Genomic DNA, 21,439 nt, shown 5'->3' with positions numbered 1-21,439 from the left:
ATGAATCTTTTTCTCCGGAGTCTGTTCTCTGGTGTTCGGTAGGAAAGGGAATAAAAAAAAATTCATTAAGCAATCGGCTTACCTTTGGATAAGTAAAAAGTCTTGTGGGACATACCTGTGTTAGCTGTTACATGAGAATGTGGTGAATTTTGAAGGCAGACCTTCAGAACATCATATTTTAGTAGGAAACTTGAAAGATAAGTGGATGAAAACATTCAGCAAAGAAAAATACAGTATTTTTAGGATTCAGTGAGATACGACCCAGTATTTCTTCATTGTACGCACCCCCCTTCATTGAGCTCATGGGGCCTTGAACATAGTAGGGGTCAGGGAGATGCTTGTTAATTTTATTTAAAATTGGATTCCTCCCAGTCTCTCAGTGTCTTTGCACCTCCCGACCTGGGTCAAACAGCAGAGGAAAGGGGAATAAGGTACCAGGTAAAGCTAAAACGAGATCATTGCTAAAATATTTGTTCCTGGGTTTATTATTTTATTCAAAAGCCTGGGAGGTGACCAGCCTAGAATGTGGCAGTAAACTGTGCTGTTAATCCATTTGCATTTTCGGAGTTGGGATCCAGGTTTTCAAGTTTGTTATGGGATTTTATGCAAAACAATATGCAAATCGATGGCATTCTAAAAATGCCGTCCGTTCTCCAGCCCCTCTCCTGGTCACAAACAAGGGAGGCTGGCGCCGGGCTCGCCGGGCTCCTTGGGCAAGGGGTAAACCCTGCGGGGTGACGGGCCGGGGGGGGGAAGGGCTGTCCCGGAGGCGGTCCTGGGGCGGAGCCTGGGCGGGGCCCGTGACGCGCGGAGTCGGCCGGCTCAGGGGCTGGACCTCAGCCTCTCCCCGCCTGGGGCCGCCGCCGCGCCAGTGGTGGCTCCGCGTTTCCAAAAGGGGCCCTCCGACTCCTCGCTGGGCCAGTCCGGCGCTGAGTCGTGGAGCCCCGCACAACTCCCGCTGGTCCCTGAACGGGATCCCTGCTCCCCAGAGTTGCGAGCAACTTTCCCCTCTCCCTGGTGCCGCGGTGGCTCGGGGACCGTGGCCGCCGCAGGTAGCTGAACTCCGGGCCACTCTCCCTGCGCCTCGGTTGAGCGCGCTCGCAGGTCGCTCTCTCTCCGGGTGCACGCTGGGGGTCCCCGAGCTCGGCTCTGCGGGCGAGATGCCCCTAGGACATATCATGAGGCTGGATCTGGAGAAGATCGCCCTGGAGTACATCGTGCCCTGTCTGCACGAGGTCGGCTTCTGCTACCTGGACAACTTCCTGGGCGAGGTGGTGGGTGACTGTGTCCTGGAGCGAGTCAAGCAGCTGCACTGCAACGGGGCCCTGCGGGACGGCCAGCTGGCCGGGCCCCGCGCCGGCGTCTCCAAGCGGCACCTGCGGGGCGACCAGATCACGTGGATCGGGGGCAACGAGGAAGGCTGCGAGGCCATCAGCTTCCTCTTGTCCCTCATCGACAGGCTGGTCCTGTATTGCGGGAGCCGGCTGGGCAAATACTACGTCAAGGAAAGGTCCAAGGTAGGACGCGCGCGGGTGCCCGGCCGCTGCTGCAGCCCGCGGGGACTGGGGACGCTCGTAGTCCGTGGTCTGTCGCCTTGGCAGGGCTGCAAGCCAACTTTAGTTTTTAACCAAGAAGCAAGAAGTCCGCCTGGTTCCCCCTACACCTCCCACTCCCCCGCCCCACGTTGGGACAGGTTATTAGAAACATTATGTATGGTCCGAGACACGAGAACTCATGACCTTAAATGTCTACTTTCAAGTCACCTAATATTGCCCGTCAGCCCTTCATTGTGTTCAGAGGGGATTCCAGCGAAAGCACTTTTAGTGAATGCTAGAGACAGTGTGATTTCACAGTGTGGCATTTGGCTTGTGGAGTTCGGCAGGTGTGGGAAGAGTTTGACCTGTGAAGGAGTAAGGCTCATCACCATCACTTTCTAGTGCTGCCCTTGGCTTTCTGCGCCCAGGACATTATTTGATCATCCACTTGAGTTGAAAATTCTCTCCTGGTGCTGAGCCCCAGCCCCCTTTCCTAACTATCAATTGCTGGGGAAATCCACCGAGAACAACCAGTTAAGTGATCAGAAGAGGATAGTCAAGTACCTCTGGAAAGAAACCATGTTTTTGTTCAGATGGCCAGCAGTCACTCCCTGGGTGGTAATTTTTCTTGGAAACATTTACAGGTAGATTGGCAGAAATATGGGAACGCGGAGTACCATGATGTTTGTGCGTGTACGTACGTTGGGATAGTCGAGCTACTCAGTATTTTCTACAAATGATAATCCAGCACGTTTTTCAGGGCAGTTCTGAGAGTGATTTTGTACCTCTTTTATTGTGGACTGGTCAAGGGGCACTCAGAACTGTAGACAAGTTTTACTTTAACACAGTGAGGCAAAACATACTAGCGTGAGAAGGAGGGTGAACATTCACCTATGTACTACTCTGTGTAGTATTCCTCAATTTGTGATAAAACATACCATCGTTGTCTCATTTGTCCCATAAACTAAGAGGAATACTTTTAATAAAGGGCAAGTGGTAAAGACTGGAAGTGTATAGAAATGAAGGGGTTGGATTGGGCGAGTGGAATAGAGAAGAGATTGCTGTATACCTTTCAAGCCAGGAGGACATGGTTAGAATATCTGAAAGCACTGTTTTTAATAGAGTGCAAATAAAGTAAACCTTAGAAGGAAATGCTGCTTCCTAAATTTTACTGTGATTAGGGGAAAATTCAGTTAGCCGGACTCTGTAGAAGATTGATGGTAAAGTGTTCCTTTACTCTTGTTGCATCATTTTGGTGTTGGAGTAGAAAGCCATTTGTCTTGATTAGTTTTGTTTTTGCACTTGTTTTGTAAATGACCGTGCCTTTGGGGTGGTGTCAGGAGGGGACTAGCTATCCTCAGTGTTGAAGAGGTGTGCATAGCTTCAACCTAGAACAGCAGGTGGCTTCTTACCAGTTTTTTAGAGTTTCTTTTAAATTTTGGTGTTAGGAAATTCACCCCTAGCATTCTAGGAACAGAATTTGCTCTGAGGGAGGGAGATCAGAATTCATTGATAGAGGTCACTAACATATTTGAAAGTTAAGTTTTTTTGGTTTTTGTTCTTATTTTAGCTTTGACTTAATGGACAATGGTAGGGTTTTAAGCTAGAATTTAACTCCACAATTGAATGAAAAACACTGTGTACGTCTGGGTAAGGAAAACTAAAAGATCTCTAGATATGATTTTTCAGTTATGGATTATCATCTGGGTAGAACAAATAACTTTTCAGTTAACCCTTTCAGAAGGTGACTGTGAATTGAAAAGAGAAAATTCATCTTTTGTCCACTGAAGAGACATCTGCCCGTACCTTGATTTCCAGCTTTCCTTTAGCGGTTTGGCTCAAAGTTCTTTATTTCTGCCCTTTAGAAAAATCACCTCTAAATTGGGATATTCCTTGGCCAGCTAAAACCAAATGTAAACCAGGCTTGAGCAAACAATTATTATATGTACTCAAAAAAAAAAAAAAAAAGTTTGGTTTGTTTGTATAAAGAAGTCTCCTTAGTAATGTCTTGTAGCCCTGGGTCTCTTACTTGAAGTTCATTATTAAAGCATTGTAGAAACACATTCCATTTCTTATATGATTTATATTAGTTCCACCTTAATCTAACCTTATTTACTTCTCTTCCCTCAACTGAGTGCCTTACTCTGTGCTGTTTCCCAGAGTAGTGATACAGACCCAGTTTCCTGCTCCATCCTCGAAGCAGGTATTCAGTAAAAACTAAATCATTAAAAGGTAGAATTTGTACATTTATTTTAAACATTTATTTGTAACTTCTTATTATGGAAACTTTCAAACATATATAAATGTAGAGCGGCTAGTATAATGAGCTCCTATCACCCATTTTCAACAATTGCCAATATATACATTTACATATTTTCGACCAGTTTTTTTTTAGGTACTTTACATTTCTTGGTGTTATGCTTGTTAATCCTAATGAAATACTTTTTTTCCCTGAACTTTTAAAGGTCATTGAAGAAGGTCATAATGCTCTTTATCTCAATGAAACAATTGCAGAGGCATTGGAAATAGAATAGGAATATAGTGGACCTAAAATTGAAATTGTGGAAGGGTATGGGAAGAAATATTAAAGTGTTCCCCTCCCTGCCACAAAAGGTGTTAACTGATCAGAATTTATCTACCTCCGCTTTGTTGGAGAAAAATCCAAGGGTGCTGAGGACTCTGGGGCAGATGTTTCTATGATATACAGCAGTATGGTGCCCCCTAACTTCAAGCACAATCATTGCTTTCAGGCTATGAAAAGATTTCTTATCTGTTACTCCCTATTGGAGAACTTAGATCATATCCAAGATAAATATTGGCCCTAATTTGCTCCTTTTGCTTTGGCTGCCTACATCTTGGACATGGCTGTTTTCCAGAGAATGTGTAATTTATAGAACCCAGAGTGCCTCTGCTTGCAGCAGAAGTTAGTAACTCTAACAATAATAACTACCTTTTAATGAGCCGTTGGCTCCGCCTGGTACTGTGCTAAGCGCTTTTCAGACACTGTCTGACAGTCTTCAGAACCATAATCTTCGGCAAATTGAGTAATTAAATCATTTGTCCAAGGACACGAAGTCAGCAGTAAATGCAGTTTATCATAGGGGTTAGGGTCTTGGACTTGGGGTGACTAACCTTGTGGCCACAGGTAAGCTGCACAGTTTTCACCAAAGGTGAAATGAGAGAGAATACCTTAAAGCTTTGGCTGGGGAAGGAGCATGAAATAAGACAGTGTACATAAAATTCTTAGCAGAATTCTGAGCCTTCGTAAATTCTAAGGGGAGATTTGGGAGTCTAACCCAGGTCTGTCTGAGCCCAGAGTTTGTGTTGCTGACTCTTAGGCTCCTACTTACCCTCCTTTCCTTCCCTCCGCAAATGTTCACTCAGCATGGGGTACCGTGCAGGGGTGGGGATACAAAGGTGGACAGGCATCGGCCCTGCCCCCTAGAGCTTACACTCACGTGTACTTTTGAACTGTAGGATCCTCTAGCGCACACTTGATTATTCTCAAGCTTAAAAAAGAAAAAAGACAAAACCTAAACATTGAAGTGGGTCAGTTAAGTACATTTGAAGAAGAGAATGGAATGCTGTGCTAATGTTTTCCTACTGTTATTTGCAGGAAAAGCATTTGTTAACCAGCTTGGTTGTTAGGATCCCCAACTGGAGTAGCTGTGGATGATTGGGTTATGGGGGTTGTATTATGAATCAACAGGTCAGTCCTCCCCTGGAAACTGTACAGAGAAATGATGAAACAGCAGTACGTTGTAGATAACAGAAAATATGTTACAAATGGTGGATTTATTCCTTTGCTGCTAGAACAAGAACAGTTTTGGCCCTTCCTTCTCCTGTGATATCAGGAATATTCATGACTCGATGGAGCTTAGCATGGTTGTGAACTACTTTAGACAAACCTGGGGTAATGAATTTCAAAGATCAGGATCTCTCTCAGGACCCAAGTGCAGGAAATGCAAGTGGGGTTCACAGAAGCCTGAAGCCATGAACCAGGAACTAGAAAGTCCTTAACGTCCAGGAGAGCTGGTGTGTTAGTTCTTTTCTCTGGTGCTCTGTGGCCCCCATCTTTGCTTCTCTGCTTGTACTCTTTATTTCTAGCCCTCTCTACCTTCTGTCCAGCTTTTGAGCGCACAGCTCAAGATGGCTACCCCACAGTGGCCATCTCAGCCTCAGTTTGAGTTCAACAGAGACTTGACTAACATTCTAGAATCCCAGTTTTCATCCCCCCTGAAAGAGGACCTGTCAACCTTGGGTGGGGATGGTTTGGGAGGGCGTGTGGAATCATACATCACAAATACAGTTGCCAGGGCCCATGAGAGGTGCAGTTCTTAGAGCATGGGGTTTGGGGACTAGGCATCATACATGGTGTCTCTGCAATTAAAGTCTTAAAAATTTATCTGTGAATAAGGTATTTTAGGGCTTCCCTGGTGGCGCAGTGGTTAAGAATCCGCCTGCCAATGCAGGCGACACGGGTTCGAGCTCTGATCCGGGAAGATCCCACATGCCGCGTAGCAACTAAGCCCACGCGCCGCATCTACTGAAGCCCGCGCGCTCTAGAGCCTGTGCTCTGCAACAAGAGAAGCCACCGTAATGAGAAGCCTGCGCACCGCAACAAAGCATAGCCCCCGCTCGCTGCAACTAGAGAAAGCCCGCACACAGCAATGAAGACCCAGCGCAGCCAAAAATAAATTAATTAATTAAAAAAAAATAAGGTATTTTAGGGGGAGGAGGCACTGAGTTTGAAGCACTGGAACATCTTTCTATAAGGATGTGAGAATTCTTAATAAAAGGTTTTGTATTTTAGCTCTTGGAGGAAGGAAATAATTTATAGAATACAGCCTTAGTGACAGTGAAGCAAGTTTCTCCATAGGGTGAGTTTTCATAGTGTTCTTTGTCTATTTTGTTGAATGACACTTGGGAACAAAGAAAAGAAGGTGCATATGTGTGTTTCCTTTACAATTTCTTTTGTTCAATTTTGGGCCACTGGCCACTCCACCACGACCTTGTCTGCTTGCAGTGAAGCGGGAAATCGGGGGTATCAATTTAATTTATTCATTCACAAATCATTAAATGCCTTGCACTGCGGTAGATCTGTACATGGATGGGAGAAAGGAGGTGGAAAGGGATGATAAAAGCACCTAAAGAAGTAAGCTGAAAGTTGAGTGGCGTGAAATGGTTGTCACCAACTCTGTTTTCTCTTTTTCTGGTTAAACAGACCAGTTTTACACTGATAAGTCCAATTTCTTTGGGCTTTGTCCAATTTCTCTGTTTACTTAACATGAAGTGACTAAAATAAGTGACCAAAACTATTAGGACTTTAATAATAAAGGTTTTGGGAGCTAGGGAGGTATCAGAAATTACATTTGTCCAGTTCCTCAATCATTCAGCAATCAGGTGGTTTTTGTATTTGGAGAAATGTGGTCTTGCATAGGCCCTTGAGGAGAGATTGGAGTAGGTCTTGGGCTTGAGCAAAGTGCTTTAATAGAGAAGGGGCTACCTTGGCTGGGGTTGCTTCATAAGTCAGGTGGACTGGGAGACACAGTCGGTAGGTTAAGTCAGCTGCATCAGTGTCTTATTTGGGAATTTTTTTTTTTAAGGAAAAGAGAAAAGTTGCTCTACTTTATTAACTACTTTAAGCTAAAGAAAACTAGGGCTAGGATGTATGTAGCTTCTTAAAATCAATCATGGCCTTTAATTTACCAGGAATATCTTAAAACAGTTGCTTATCTCATTTGTCCATCTGGCTCTTTTTTTGAAGAAATTAGAATATGTTCACCGTTTTCAGAATTATTTATGTGGAAAATAGGTGTTAAAATTCAGATAGCCAGTGGTTTATAATTTTTAAATATAATTCTGACTTAAAATTGATTAGCACCCATCCTTAGGTGGGAATTAAGTAGCCAATCTGTGCATTCGACTTGTGGGTATCATGAATTATTTCCCTTTCTGACCTTACTCAGCTCAAGCAAAATTTGTAAATTCTTCCCTGATTCCCAACTCTGGCTAGAAAATTTTCAGATTTTATAAATAACAAGCAGTCTTGGAGTTGCATGTTACATCTCTGTACTGAAAATGCACCGTGTCTGGGAGACTTCTCTGATGAGCTTAAAACTGGGGGTGGAGTTTAACCCATGATAAGCAGGGCTCATCTGAGAAGCATCCTAGCACTTAAGGATAAAGTTCAGAGGGCATCTCGCCTTTGGACCATGTTTGCTCAGTTCGGCAAGACCTCTGATTTTGACTCACCTTTGTGGCCTCCAGTAAATTAAATGACAGTTTGACCCATGTCTACTGAACACCAAGGAGCGGCTTGCAGGTTAGCACTACGGAGAAGGTTATTAACTCTTCGTTAATTATTATAGCTACATACTTGATAATTCCTTTGTAGCAGCACTTTGTAGCTGTTAACTAATATTGCTCTAAGAAATGAGTGTCATTTTTCTCCAGTGTTAGTCAAATGCCCATGTTCTGACAGTAATGATAGTTCAGATGTATTCTGCTGGGCAACTGCCAGGGGTGCCCAGTGGGTAGCTGAATCCAGAGACACTGGAATTGTAAATTCGACAGACAAATCATTTTATGATGCCAGGCCAAGGAATTTGGCTTTGGCAGATTGCCAGGAGCCGTTGCTTTGGCTCAGATTCAGAACTATGTGTCTGTTTGCCAGGCAAGATTAGTTAGCTTGGTTCTTTATACATAGAAATTTGTACCCTGTTTCCCTCGATTATTTCAATCTTAAACCAATATGGCTCTTACCTTAATTTTGTATCTTCTTTTGATATTGATTTATAGGTGAGTCCCTATTCTTGTTTTTGGTGAGCTGGTAGTGACTGAGTGTCATATTTTTTACCCCCTGCCTCTGCCCAGTCCCAGCCTTACAGACCCATGGGTTTGCAGCTGTGTAATGCAGGCTTTCACATCTTGTGTTGGTTTCATTTGGTTCCTACTTACTGAGTGTCCTCCATGTTCAGTACAATGTTAATACCTCCTTAAATCAAACCAATTTTATTTTTATACTTTTTTTTTTTTTTTTTTTTGCGGTACGCGGGCCTCTTACTGCTGTGGCCTCTCCCGTTGCGGAGCACAGGCTCCGGACGCGCAGGCTCAGCGGCCATGGCTCACGGGCCCAGCCGCTCCGCGGCATGTGGGATCTTCCCGGACCGGGGCACGAACCCGTGTCCCCTGCATCGGCAGGCGGACTCTCAACCACTGCACCACCAGGGAAGCCCTTTATTGTTATACAATTTTTAAAGGTTACCTTCCATTTACAGTTACTACGAAATATTGGCTATATTCCCCGTGTTGTACAATATGTCCTTGAACCTGTCTTACACCCAGTAGTTTGTACCTCCTACTCCCCCACTCCCATTTTGGCCCTGCCTCCCTCCCCGCTGGTGACCACTAGTTTGTTCTCTGTATCTGTGAGCCTAATTTTGTTTTGTTATATTTGTCCATTTGTTGTATTTTTTAGATTTCACATACAAGTGATTCATATGGTATTTGTCTTTTTCCATCTGACTTATCTCACTTAGCATAATGCCCTCCAAGTCCATCCATGTTACTGCAAATGGCAAAATTTCGTTCATTGTTATGGCCGAGTAGTATTCCGTTGTATATATACCACATCTTCTTTATCCATTCATCTGTGGATGGACACTTGCTTCCGTATATTGGCTGTTGTAAAGAATGCTGCTATGAACGTTGAGGTTCATGTATCTTTTCAAAGTAGTGTTTTCATTTTCTTTGGACATATACCCAGGAGTGGAATTGCTGGGTCATATGGTAGTTCTATTTTTAGTCAAACCAATTTTTTATTCTTTAGGAGATGCAATGATCACTGTTTCTCAAGCTCTGGAGTAAATGTACCTATCTCATATTAACTTTTATTTTTGTTTCCAAAATGAAGCCAAAATAATATCACCATATAAAAATAATTCCAAAATACAGAGATTCAAAGAATATGATAGTAGTCTTGATTATTTGCCAGTGGGAAGAAGACAAATGGAAAAACACAATTCCAGGTGGCAATGACATCTAGTTTTGGTTCTCTTAGGGCAACTTGAAGTTGTTTTGAAGTATTCAGGATAATACTCTTCTTTCTGAACATTGCTTGGAAGTAAAGAGACACTGTTTTAAACAGTCTGAACATTTGGGGGGAGCTTGCTCTGTGTTCTCCAGACAAATAGATCACAGATCCTGCCTGTGACCCTCCCTCCACATCCCCTCCCAGTTCTACTTATCTGTCTAGTCAAACCTGAGGGACTATTACTTAGAAATCTCAATACCCCACACAAAGTTGGCAGTGAGTCTTTTTTTTTTTTTTTTTGGATGGCTTCTTTCCTATTTATATTGTTTTGCAGTTTAATTTGATTGTTTGGAGTAGGTAAACAAAACTGTTTTAAACGTTGAAGGTTTATTCAGGAACGTGCAATATTATTGCTCAAAATCTGGCTATTTTGTGCTGTTTTGGCTTTTTGAGGGTTTTTTTTAGGCTCCCTGTGGAACTTTAAGTTTTGTCTTTTTTTAAAAAACTAAATTTTGTTTCTCTTTCACAGTAGAAATCCTTGAGGAGGGAAGTATTTTAAAGATACCTACTTTAATCAGAAATCACCTGCCCTGGGCTTCCCTGGTGGCGCAGTGGTTGAGAGTCTGCCTGCCGATGCAGGGGACACGGGTTCGTGCCCCGGTCCGGGAAGATTCCCACATGCCGCGGAGCGGCTGGGTCCGTGAGCCATGGCTGCTGAACCTGCGCGTCCGGAGCCTGTGCTCCGCAACGGGAGAGGCCACAGCAGTAAGAGGCCCGCGTACCGCAAAAAAAAAAAAAAAGAAAGAAATCACCTGCCCTTGGTTCTTGTTCTCCTTGTGATCCATTTTAATGAGCTTTGCCGGTGTTAAGCAGTATAAAACCCAACGCTAATCAAGCAGTCTCCATGCTTAGAAAAACAAAAGCAAAAACACACCCAACCGTGCTCTCTCCCCATTGTCCACCGTATATGCTGTGAATTTAGCGTGCCATTTAAGACCCTCCACGTCTGACCCCATCTGACCTTTCTACATTTAATCTCCCACTGACAGCCTTCCTTCCCTCCAGATCCCTGAAGTGCTAGAAACGGATTTGCCGGGCAAACCAAGCTTCCCCATTGTCTTCTCCTCAAAAATCCACCCTCCTGCCTTCTCCGTGAAGTTCCCTTCTGCTTCCTAGAACTCTGTGGGTGGCTCAACCCGGGCCACCCCAGTAGATTTATTTCTTTGCTGCTTACCCTGCCTGCCCCTCATGTACCTATAAATTCTTTGAAGGCAGAGACTATTAAGCTTGATATATATTTTTAGTGCCTCCAGTAGTCCTTTACTGTTGACTTAATTTCATCTTTAAAAGGAACTTCGATTTTAAGGATGTCAGGGTGTCAAAAAAATAGCTATAAATATATATATATATATTTTAGAAATTTCATGTAATGTCTGAAACATTTATATTAACGTATTTCCATACAAATAACCTAAAGAAAGTTTAGTATTTGTTGGTTTTTTTTGTTTGTTTGTCTGGTTTTTTATACTGCAGGTTCTTATTAGTCATCAATTTTATACACATCAGTGTACACATGTCAATCCCAGTCTCCCAATTCAGCACACCACCATCCCCACCCCACCGCGGTTTCCCCCGCTTGGTGTCCATACATTTGTTCTCTACATCTGTGTCTCAACTTCTGCCCTGCGAATTGGTTCATCTGTACCATTTTTCTAGGTTCCACATACATGCGTTAATATACGATATTTGTTTTTCTCTTTCTGACTTACTTCACTCAGTATGACAGTGTCTAGATCATCCACGTCTCAACAGATGACTCAATTTCGTTCCTTTTTATGGCTGAGTATATATGTACCACATTCCATTGTATATATGTACCACAACTTCTTTATCCATTCGTGCTATAAATATTTTGTTAGACCAAAAAAGAAAAAAGAGAAAGAAAGGTTTTACAACTTCTTCCCTAATTTGATGCTAAAGGGTTTAACTATTTTATTACATTAACAGGCTGTGAGGGACCATCTCAAAGGAGGGACTTTGGCTTTGTAAGGTTTTTTTTTCTTAGTTCTGATACTCTATGCTTGGCCCTAGAAAGTACCAAGTCACATCAGATCCTGGCAGCTCATACTTAGAGGTCTGCCTCAGAGAAGCCAGGGACCACGAGGCTAGGACCCTAGCTTCTGGTCCTTGCTCAGACCCTGGCAGGCCGCATCTCAGGACCTTAATCTCCACTTCTTTAGGAACAAGGTCGATTTTTATTTTTGTATTTGAACTTAATTTGGTCAGTACCTTATTAGGCACTGGGGTGGACATTTTACATTTTATTTTGTCTCACTGTGATCTTTGGCAAGTCAGTTCTCTGAGCCTCACTGTCATCTGTAACATGGGTCCAATAATATAAATCTACCTCCATATGATAAGGAATTCAATGAAAATTGAGACTATAATTTTATTTGAGAGGGCAAATAGGTGCTTTCAGTGCCTCTGATTGGATTCCTGAAGAAGAGATCTGACTCTATCCACAGTCACACACCCCAGCGCTGACAGGACAGTAATCCTCAACAATGCTACAGAGTTGCACTTGGAATGTGTCCTGCCAGTTTCAGGAATCACGATGCAGAGGCTGTGCCAGAAACTGCCCTATAGGAATTCCTCTCACTTCCTGCTTTACCCACCACCGCCTGTTCTCCAAGTTAACTAGTGCAGGTGACTAATTCTAATTCCCCTTGACCTTTTATTATTTAGGGTGAGGCATTGCACAAAGACTCTTGCTTTGCCACAGCAGCAGCAGCAGCATCTGGGAACATGCTGTAAATGCATGTTCTTGAGCTTCTCCCCAAACCTAGTGAATCAGAAGCTCACAAGTCCTCCAGGCAATTCTCATACAGGCTGAAGTTTGAGAACCACAGAATAAAATGAATATGAGGAGGCTAAATGGGGATGGTGCTCTATCTTCCTAGAGTTTCTCTATCAGTGAGAAAATCGGCGTTCGATCAGTTGATCAGATCTGAGCTTATTGATCGCTAAAACTAAAACATGCAAGTGTTTTTGTTTCATTTGGGAAATTTTTGAGAAAAACACATTAACGTGTTAAGTACACACACACATGCACACACAACACACACAATTTTTCTATTATTTTTTCCAATAAAAGTTAATTTTCCAGGGGCTTCCCTGCTGGCGCAGTGGTTGAGAGTCCGCCTGCCGATGCAGGGGACACGGGTTCGCGCCCCGGTCTAGGAAGATCCCACATGCCGTGGAGCGGCTGGGCCCGTGAGCCATGGCTGCTGAGCCTGCGCGTCCGGAGCCTGTGCTCCACAACGAGAGAGGCCACAACAGTGAGAGGCCCGCGTACCGCAAAAAAAAAAAAAAAAAAAGTTAATTTTCCAGAACCAGAATTGGAGTATAATTTGGAACTGATTCTCTCCTGTTGCGTTGAATGGAGGGGAACCGTCTTTGTTAATATCTGCGCAGTATTGCTCCCCTGTATCCTACAGCCTGGCAAGGAGTGCAAGCTCAAGGCACCAGGGAGAACAAGAAAGCATCGTAGTGATTTGGGGTGAGAACAAACTGGAAAAGAGCAGATGCTTCTGTCAGTATTGAGTATCTATTATGCGCTCACTGAACACCACACACAGGCCTAGGGTTGTTTCTGACCCTCTAGGGTAAGATGGCTGAGGTGTGGGACTCTTTGGGGAAGGAAAGCCGAAAAACAAATCCAGCTTGACTGTAATCAAAGGTTTTACTAGGTAGAGATTGGAGAGTAGCTGGCACTTGCCTTTTCCTACTTCTGCATGGAGGGCTTTGATTGCCCAGTTAATATCGTTTGAGCCTCTATTTGATAAGCCATGATAATCATCTGAGGATCCTTTGTTGTGTTATCTTGAAGGAAGACAATTTCATTCGTGGTCACTCTAGAAATAATTGCACCTGTTTTCAGTGAACAACTTTTTCCTGATATTTTAGAAGCAGTGTTTAGCAGTGGGAAGACCATGCTTAGTTCTATAACGTCCCGTTAAGTCACTTTTTGTCTCTCCCAGTTTCCACGTTTGTAAAATGGGGCTTCTCTTGGAGCCCCATCTTGAAGGGACATAGGTACAATTATATTCACCATCGCTGCCCCCTAGACTCAGAGCCAGGCAACTCCTTTATTTCTAGCCCCCTTGCTGCTCCCCGAAGTATTTTATACATTTCTCTCAGAAGAGCCTTTTACTTTTCAATGTGTCTGAGTGGTCCTCTAGATATCACCCCTCCTGTAAGCCATAGTGGGTCTGTATCCAGCGTATTCTAATTCACTTGATATTAGAAAGTTCTGTACTCAGTGAATTCTAATTAATGTGGTAGTAGTGGAGTTAAGAGTCTCCTGTATAAGCTTTGCACCTGAGTAAGGAAAATTTGTCTCATCCCTGGGATTCCTTGGAGTTTACCAGGTGCCTTCCCAAGGGAAATACACTTTTGTATTTCCTTTAAAGTTTTTTCTTAATTGGTCATTTGCTTTCTGACTTTGAAAAAGTCTGAAAACCTTGGCTGGTGTTCACCTGAACTAAAAGGAAAGGTCCTGGAGAGGCTGACTTCCTTCCACAGACCCCGAGGTAAGGGGAAGAGCAGCCTGGGGAGAAGACTGATCGCTGACCAACTGCATCCCAGTCAGATATGGGGCTACAGAGCTTAGAGTTGGCTTGAGTTTGTCCTGCAGTGGGAATAACCAATCAAAGGCAACTTGGACAACTAGTGTTTCGCTGCAGGACTGAGTCGGTTTCCTTTGCTCTCCTCTTTTGTTGAAATACAACCCCACCTGCACCCTACCCCCTAGCCCCTTGACTGCCCTGGAGCTTTTAGTTCACAGACTCAACACCAAGGACACTCTATTTTTCTTTCTTTCTTTTTGCATTTTGTGATTTTCTATCATTATGGCAAGGGTGATAGGTGAGGGTGAGAAGAAGTCAAATACTTCAAGAAGAACCGAAGATCTTAGTTCTCTCAAAAAAGAGGTGAACCGGTTAATGTTAGACAAAGGATAAGCTGCACCGGTAAAGCGTGAGCTCACTGTGCAGCAAGACTAACTGGCTTTGAAAAGGCTGGTTACCTAAACTCCTCGTGCCTCGGTTTCCTAATTTGTAAAATGGAGATAATAATGGTTCCTGCCTCATGGAGCTGTTATGAATATTGAATGAGGTAATATTTGGGAGGCACATAGAACAGTGTCAGGCACGTACACATGTTTGTTCAGTAAATAAATGTGCCTCCCGAGTTTCATGAGTTCTAGTTCTGACTTGCTGTGTGTCATTCCTTTCATTCATCAGATATATTTTTCTAAGTTCTGAAATCCAAATGTGAATATAAGATCTGGTTTCCTAGAAAGTTCTTTAACTTTTTCTTTTTCCAACATAGTTACCTTGTCCCACGTTAAGACTCCTCAGAGCGACTGGGAATTGCAAGTAAAGTGTTTCCTGGTTTCTCTTAAGAACGTTGCTTCAAGGCATTTTTCTTGACATGTTTTGATTGGTAACTATATATTTTTGTATATTACTCAATAAAATCTTGTCTTACCAACTGTATTTAAGTTATCATGGCTTCCCTCAAGTATTTTAGGATTCATTCCAGATGAGAATTTAAAGCCGACCATATTTAATTCTCTGACAATCCTGTGGTCACAGACATTCTTTTTTTCTATTCGGCTCAAGCCTTTAGAGAGCTACATGTAAAGTTTTATTTACTGATAAGTCTGTTTCTCACATCAAAGGAAGTTAAACGTCCCTACCCCCATATTGCCTTAAGGATTACTCTTGAATTTGTTTTTCTATAGGAATAAGGTAACTTCTAGGTCAATATGATAACTTCCAGGTTAATGACTTCTACCGAAGACTTGTAAGCAGGGTGACTCAGGGCAGGTGACCGCTGCTCACCTTCCCCTTAACCCGGAAATTAAATGAGAGAATATGTGTAAATTGCCACCCTGAAATGCTCCCTGGCTTCATGGGTCTTCCGGAAATGGCAGTTGTTAACGATTTGGGGAAAGGCAGCGGAATGGATACGGTTAAATGCCTGTGTTAATGTCCTCAGCCCAGGGCCTGGCTGACTTTTGCGGATTTCATAATTGCAAGGAAGCCCTTACTGAGTACATTTCTCTGGTGACTGGGGTAGTGATGGGGGAGGGCTTTCCCGTGCCGGTTCCCTCCGCGGGCTGCCGGGCTGTGTGCTCGGGTGTGGGCTGGCTGCCACCCTCACGCAGCGCACGTAGCCCTGTCACTCAGCCGTCACCCCGCTGGCCGGGAGCCAGGCCTCTGCGGGAAGGGCCGCCTTCCCAAACCCAAACAGCCTGTATTGCTGTGTCGATGTTCCGGGGCCTGTTTACTGTGCTTAATTGCAGGACTCTGCTTGAATCCCCTCCAAGGAGAGGAATTAAGCAGAATTCGAATAGGAGTGACAATAGTCTCTTAAATTCCTGGCCTCTGAGAGTTTCAGTGGCTTCTGGGGAAGGGTGATTCATTCAAGTTCAGGGTGATTTACTCAGGCTCATGCACGAAGTACAGGATCCCCTGAAATAGAATCTTGATCTCGTTCAGTTAGACCTTACAAGCCCGTGAATACTTTGTGACCTTATGCATGCATGTGTGTGTGTGTGTGTGTGTGTGTGTGTGTGTGTGTGTGTGTGTGCATCTATGCATATTTCTGAGAGTGGTTGTGGGAGCCCAGCTCTTTAATGTAAGAATCTCAAGGAGCTAAGAGAACTGAGTAGAAGGTTTCAGAGTCTTGATAGTTGTTGATAGTTGGTTGAATGATCCCAAAGTTAGGATCAAGTTCATAGTAAAGAGGGGCATTGATGCAAAAGGTCTCCCCGAGGACAGGTTTTCAGGTGAATATGGTAAATTCCCTGCCCTTCTAGGCAGGATGCTCTTGCCTGGTCAGGAGGAACAGCAGGCCTACTTCACCAGAGCAACTGAGATTTGCTTATATCAATAACTTCTGATTTTTCATTTTCAGAATTACTGAAGCTCCTGCATTTCAGCAAAGTTCAGGTATGGGGGCATAATGATTATTGCTCTAAATTGGAGGTGAGGTTATATGTAGCAGAGTTCTGGGTACGTGGGTTCAGGGAGAGGAATTTTTAGTGTGGATTTAGGGCACACGAGGAAGGCAGAAGTTCCCAGGATAGAAACAGAATAGTAGAAGACATTTTAGTGAAAAACTTGGGGTTCGTTTTCAAGATTACTTACCTGATGGATATTAACTGTCTGATGTTCTGAATCTTCTGAATTGTGTGGTCAGTTGCTGAAACTTTGGGAAGGGGAACATGGTAGCTGGACACAGCTCTTGCTATTGCCCACCGAAAGCATATTTCCCATTTCTCCCTCATTTTGTTACATCAGTCTTTAACTAGGGCACCAGGAGGAAGGAACTAGCTAGGCTTGCTCTTAACTAACAAGACAGATAACAAGCAAGATGCCAAGATAACTAGTGACAGTTTGCACACTTATTTCCTTAAAGTGCCTACATTATTTCCAGCTAATTTCTTTATGCCAATCTATATGACGTGAGAATGAATATAAAGACTGTAAAGTACTTTTTCTGCTTATGAGCTGTTCGTCATCACACTGAGAGCTTGCTTTTTTCTAAGAGGCTGGCCGCAAGGTGAACTCTTGTTTAGTGACATTTTCTTGAAACTGTTGAAGAAAGCTTTGCATAGTTGCAACTCTGTTGTAAAGATGCGTTGTAAATATTGTAGGAATTTAAGTGATTTAGGTAATATATATATATATATTTTAATTTTTATTGAAATATAGTTGATTTACAATATTATGTTAGTTTCAGGTGTACAGCAAAGTGATTCCCTTACACACACACACACACACACACACACACACATATTCTTTTTTAGATTCTTTTCCATTATAGGTTCTTACAAGATATTGAGTAGAGTTCCCTGTGCTATGCAGTGCGTGCTTGTTGGTTATCTATTTTATATATAGTCTTGTGTATATTTTAATCCTAAACTCCTAATTTATCCCCCACCCCTTCCCCTTTGGTAACCATAAGTTTGTTTTCTATGTCTATGAGTCTATCTCTGTTTGGTAAATAAGTTCATTTGTATCATTTTTTAAGATTCCACATGTAAGTGATATCATATGATTTTTGTCCGATTTAGGTAATATAAACTGGACCCATTTCTGACCAGAAAACTTCAGCTTTTACATTTGCTTAGCTGTTTTTCCAAGCTAAACAAAGTGCATGGCCTTGTGTATTTCTTCTCAAGTCTTTACACATCTAATACTCTATGTGGTTAGTGTCTTATGGTAAAGAGAGGAGGGATCCTGGGCCCCCATTGCCATATCCAGAGTGGACATGGGGGAAGGACTTGAGGGGAGAGAGGTTTGGCAGAGGCCTGTGCAATGTGGATGGCACTGAAGGATGAAGGATACATCTGAGCCTGGTAAAGAGAAATGGGGAAGGTGCCTCCTTGTAGCTCAGGAAGTAACACAGAGTAGCTTGATCTCTTAGGAGAGCCTCAGACAGTGATCTCAAAATCCAGCCTGATATGTTTTTTTGTGGCGCTGATTTAACAATCGGGATAAAAAATATACAGGAGAGTTTACATACAAATCCGGTTCGGTTCCCTGCTACTGTCCTAAAATCTGAAGATTTTGTAACACCGGCCCCTCGTTGCCAAGGTTAGAAAATTCCCTAGTTGTAGTTAGCATAGTACACACTCTAGAGTTTTGACACATATATACCTGGTTGGCTTCAATTTTTTATGTTACTTGCAAGTGCCACAGGCTATATGAGTTTGCCAGCCCTGGGTTCGAAGCTACAAAGCACTTAGGTAGGATCGGATCCCTGAAGGAGAGACATTCTGAAGCCCCAGTGGAGGGGAAGACAAAAACATGCACATCATCAGTTTTAAAAATAGCTGACATTAAGCAGCACTTAGTGTGTGCCAGGCCTTGCACTGTTTTACATGGATTATCACCGTCCATCCTCATAAACCCATTTTTCAGATGAGAAAACTGAGGTGTGAAGAGGTTAAGTACAGGTTATTCTGTGTTTAGGTTACATTTTATTAAAATATGCTTTGCTAGGGACCGTTTGTAATTCAAAACAAATCCTTACCAAGATTGGCTGGTATTTCTGCTTCACAGTTAGAGGGGCCTAGCATTTGGCCGTGGACCAAAATACCAGTTTAAAGGTCACTCAACCTGGCAGCTTTGAAGTTATGCTATTCTTGACAAATTTTTAAAAATGGGTTCATATTTATTGCAAATTTGGTAAGTAAAATAAGACTTGATTACTATTTTAATTTGCTGAGTTAAACTTTATGTAAAACGTCACTCTCTTTTTTAAGATCAAGTCATACTAGTGACTGACGCTGAAGTCATGAGTGATGTAAAATACGTTTCTATGAAACATCTATGTTGTTGATTGTTTTTAGAGAAGTGGTGAATCTGAGTGGAGGCTGGGATGGGACAGATGTGTCCCCTTCCCACCCATGAATGGACAGTGGAGGTCAATGATGCCAGTTTTTTGAAATGGTGTATATATGCGATCAAACTGGTTTCAATTAAGAACATTCTAAAAAAAAAAAAGAACATTCTGTTTAGGCACTGAGATGGAAATCCTGGACTTCCCTTTTTCAACTTTACCTTTGGGATTGATGAGATATGGCTTTTTATGAAGACAACTCAGTAATACCCCTTAACAGAAACTGTTTTCTTTTCCACCTGTGGCATTTGGGAAGCAGATTTTGTTACTTGGGTTTGGCTGTCAAAGTTCTATATGTCTGGGGCTTCCTTGGTGGCGCAGTGGTTGAGAGTCCGCCTGCCGATGCAGGGGACACGGGTTCGTGCCCCGGTCCGGGAAGATCCCACAGGCCACGGAACAGCTGGGCCCGTGAGCCATGGCCGCTGAGCCTGCGCGTCCGGAGCCTGTGCTCCGCAACGGGAGAGGCCACAACAGTGAGAGGCCCGCGTACTGCAAAAAAAAAAAAAAAAAAGTTCTATAGGTCTGTGTACATTTTCAAAGAATCCTTACACATTTACTGCCTGAACGTGGCCGCCTAGGTATCCAGAGCACATATCTCTGGTCTAGAGCCAGTTTGGGAGCCTGGGAGGGGTTCACCCCTCTCCACTCATTTCCTTTTGCTACACAGCTATGGAGAAGCCTCTGGGCATGGTGCAGGGGGTGGGGGGTGTCCACGATGGGGCCATAGGAAGGGATGGTGAATACATAAGGGGACATGTGGATTTATCTGCCCATCCAAGAATAGAAGTATAGGACTAAATTGTATGTGCTATTGCAGGTCACACTAACATGTTATTAAACTTGTATAAATTTCAAATATTAATGTAGTCCGCAAGGCCTGGCAAATAAAAAGTTGGCGATAAGTGAGACTTCCTCCTGATGGGTGTCGGTGTTATTGCGCAGCGTGTTTGTCACGTGATCATTGAAGTACTCTGGTGATGTTCTTATTGTCCTGGAGCGTTCTCCTCCTCTGTACACTCTAAATCCCTTCCTGGCTTGATGAGGTTTGTATAGCAGCTCTGTAGAACTAACTGATCAGTTTCCGGGGTTTGTTTCTGGCCCGTGCATGATTTGGCATAGAAACACATGATGTTATTGAAGTGAGCCTTGCTTCTCAGCACATCCTTAGCCTCCTGGTTTTAGATTGTGACAAAACCCAACAGATACTGGGAATGTGCCCAAGCCAAGACCCATCTCCTGTGGCTCTTGTCCAGAAAACACTGATAAAATTGGCCTGTGTAGTTTCAACAGGCCCACTGAGGCTCACAATGATTTGCTTGCATTGTTTTGAACTGGATGCTATGGTTTCAGGAGCCAGGAGAGAAGGTGAAGATTCACTCTGGCCAGAAAAATTCTCCATATTTCTCTCCCTTAAGCAATCTGATACTTTGCTGACACTTAGGCGTTTTGTCCTAATGATAAGTCCCCTGGAATGTGCTAGCTCCTTCTCTATGGGTGGGTTTTATAGATGCAGCAGTACATACAAAAGGATGTACTTTTTTGAGTTTGTATCTCTTTTTATCAGTATTTAATCTAAGTTGAGTCCTGAGGCAGTTAAGCACTTCCTAATGCCCTGAAGAACTCTGTTGCTGCTTCTGGGGTTGATGCTTAGATAGAGTCTGAGATCTTCTTGGACCATCAGAGGCTGGGTAACCCAAGCCATTTTTTACAGGAAAAAAACCAAGCCTGGGATCACGTGATTAGTTGCAGAGTAAATTAGATGGCAGACATCCAGACCACTGACCTTTTCCTTAGAGTAAAGCTGTTTAAGAATATAAGATTATGTAGCATTTTGTTTGAATTGTATTTTATTTTTTATACAGCAGGTTCTTATTAGTTATCTATTTTATGCATTTTAGTGTATACATGTCAATCCCAGTCTCCCAATTCATCCCACCACCACCACCTCCCCCCGCCACTTTCCCCCCTTGGTGCCCATACGTTTGTTCTCTACATCTGTGTCTCTGTTTCTGCCCGATTATGTAGCATTGATGGAGTACTTTTTCTTCTTTTCAGAGCTTCACAGTGGGGAGAGGCTGAGTTGGTAGGGAATTCAGCCTATAATTGTTTGTGGCTTAAGTGACTTTCATTATTGGCTCAGTGGTGGCTCTTATAATCCTAATAGCTGCTTCCAGGGATGGGTAATTCCCCAGTCATTATAGGCGACTTCATTTATCTCTTCTTCCCCAGCTAGACGCATCATTTCTGTCTGCTACCAATCACCTTTCCCCAAGCCATCCTTTGCTTGGTGGTACCAACATCTGTTAAATCTCGATTGGAGTAGCCTCGGAATTCCACCTCTGAAAGATATTCAAGCTCACAGCCTAAGTGCAGCTCTAAGATGACATTGCAC

The 21,439-nt window shown here is 43.2% G+C and overlaps 1 protein-coding gene across 1 annotated transcript in view; it reads left to right on the top strand.

Annotated features, from left to right (window-relative positions):
* The first annotated feature begins 827 nt into the window (after window positions 1–827).
* The window catches only part of EGLN3 (egl-9 family hypoxia inducible factor 3), a 28,497-nt gene continuing 7,885 nt past the window's right edge, over window positions 828–21,439 (top strand). Inside the window, exon 1 of the mRNA XM_022570737.3 lies at window positions 828–1,517. Coding sequence (XP_022426445.1) covers window positions 1,161–1,517 — 357 coding nt within the window. The 5' untranslated portion in view covers window positions 828–1,160. The remainder of the gene's footprint in view (window positions 1,518–21,439) is intronic.

This window comes from Delphinapterus leucas, chromosome 2 (genome assembly GCF_059928025.1).
Source record: "Delphinapterus leucas isolate spDelLeu-1000000601 "Yukka" chromosome 2, BTC_Dleu_Yukka2, whole genome shotgun sequence".
Taxonomy (NCBI): Eukaryota; Metazoa; Chordata; class Mammalia; order Artiodactyla; family Monodontidae; genus Delphinapterus; species Delphinapterus leucas.
Note: the sequence above shows the minus strand (reverse complement) of the source record. Positions and strands in the feature narration are given on the sequence as shown.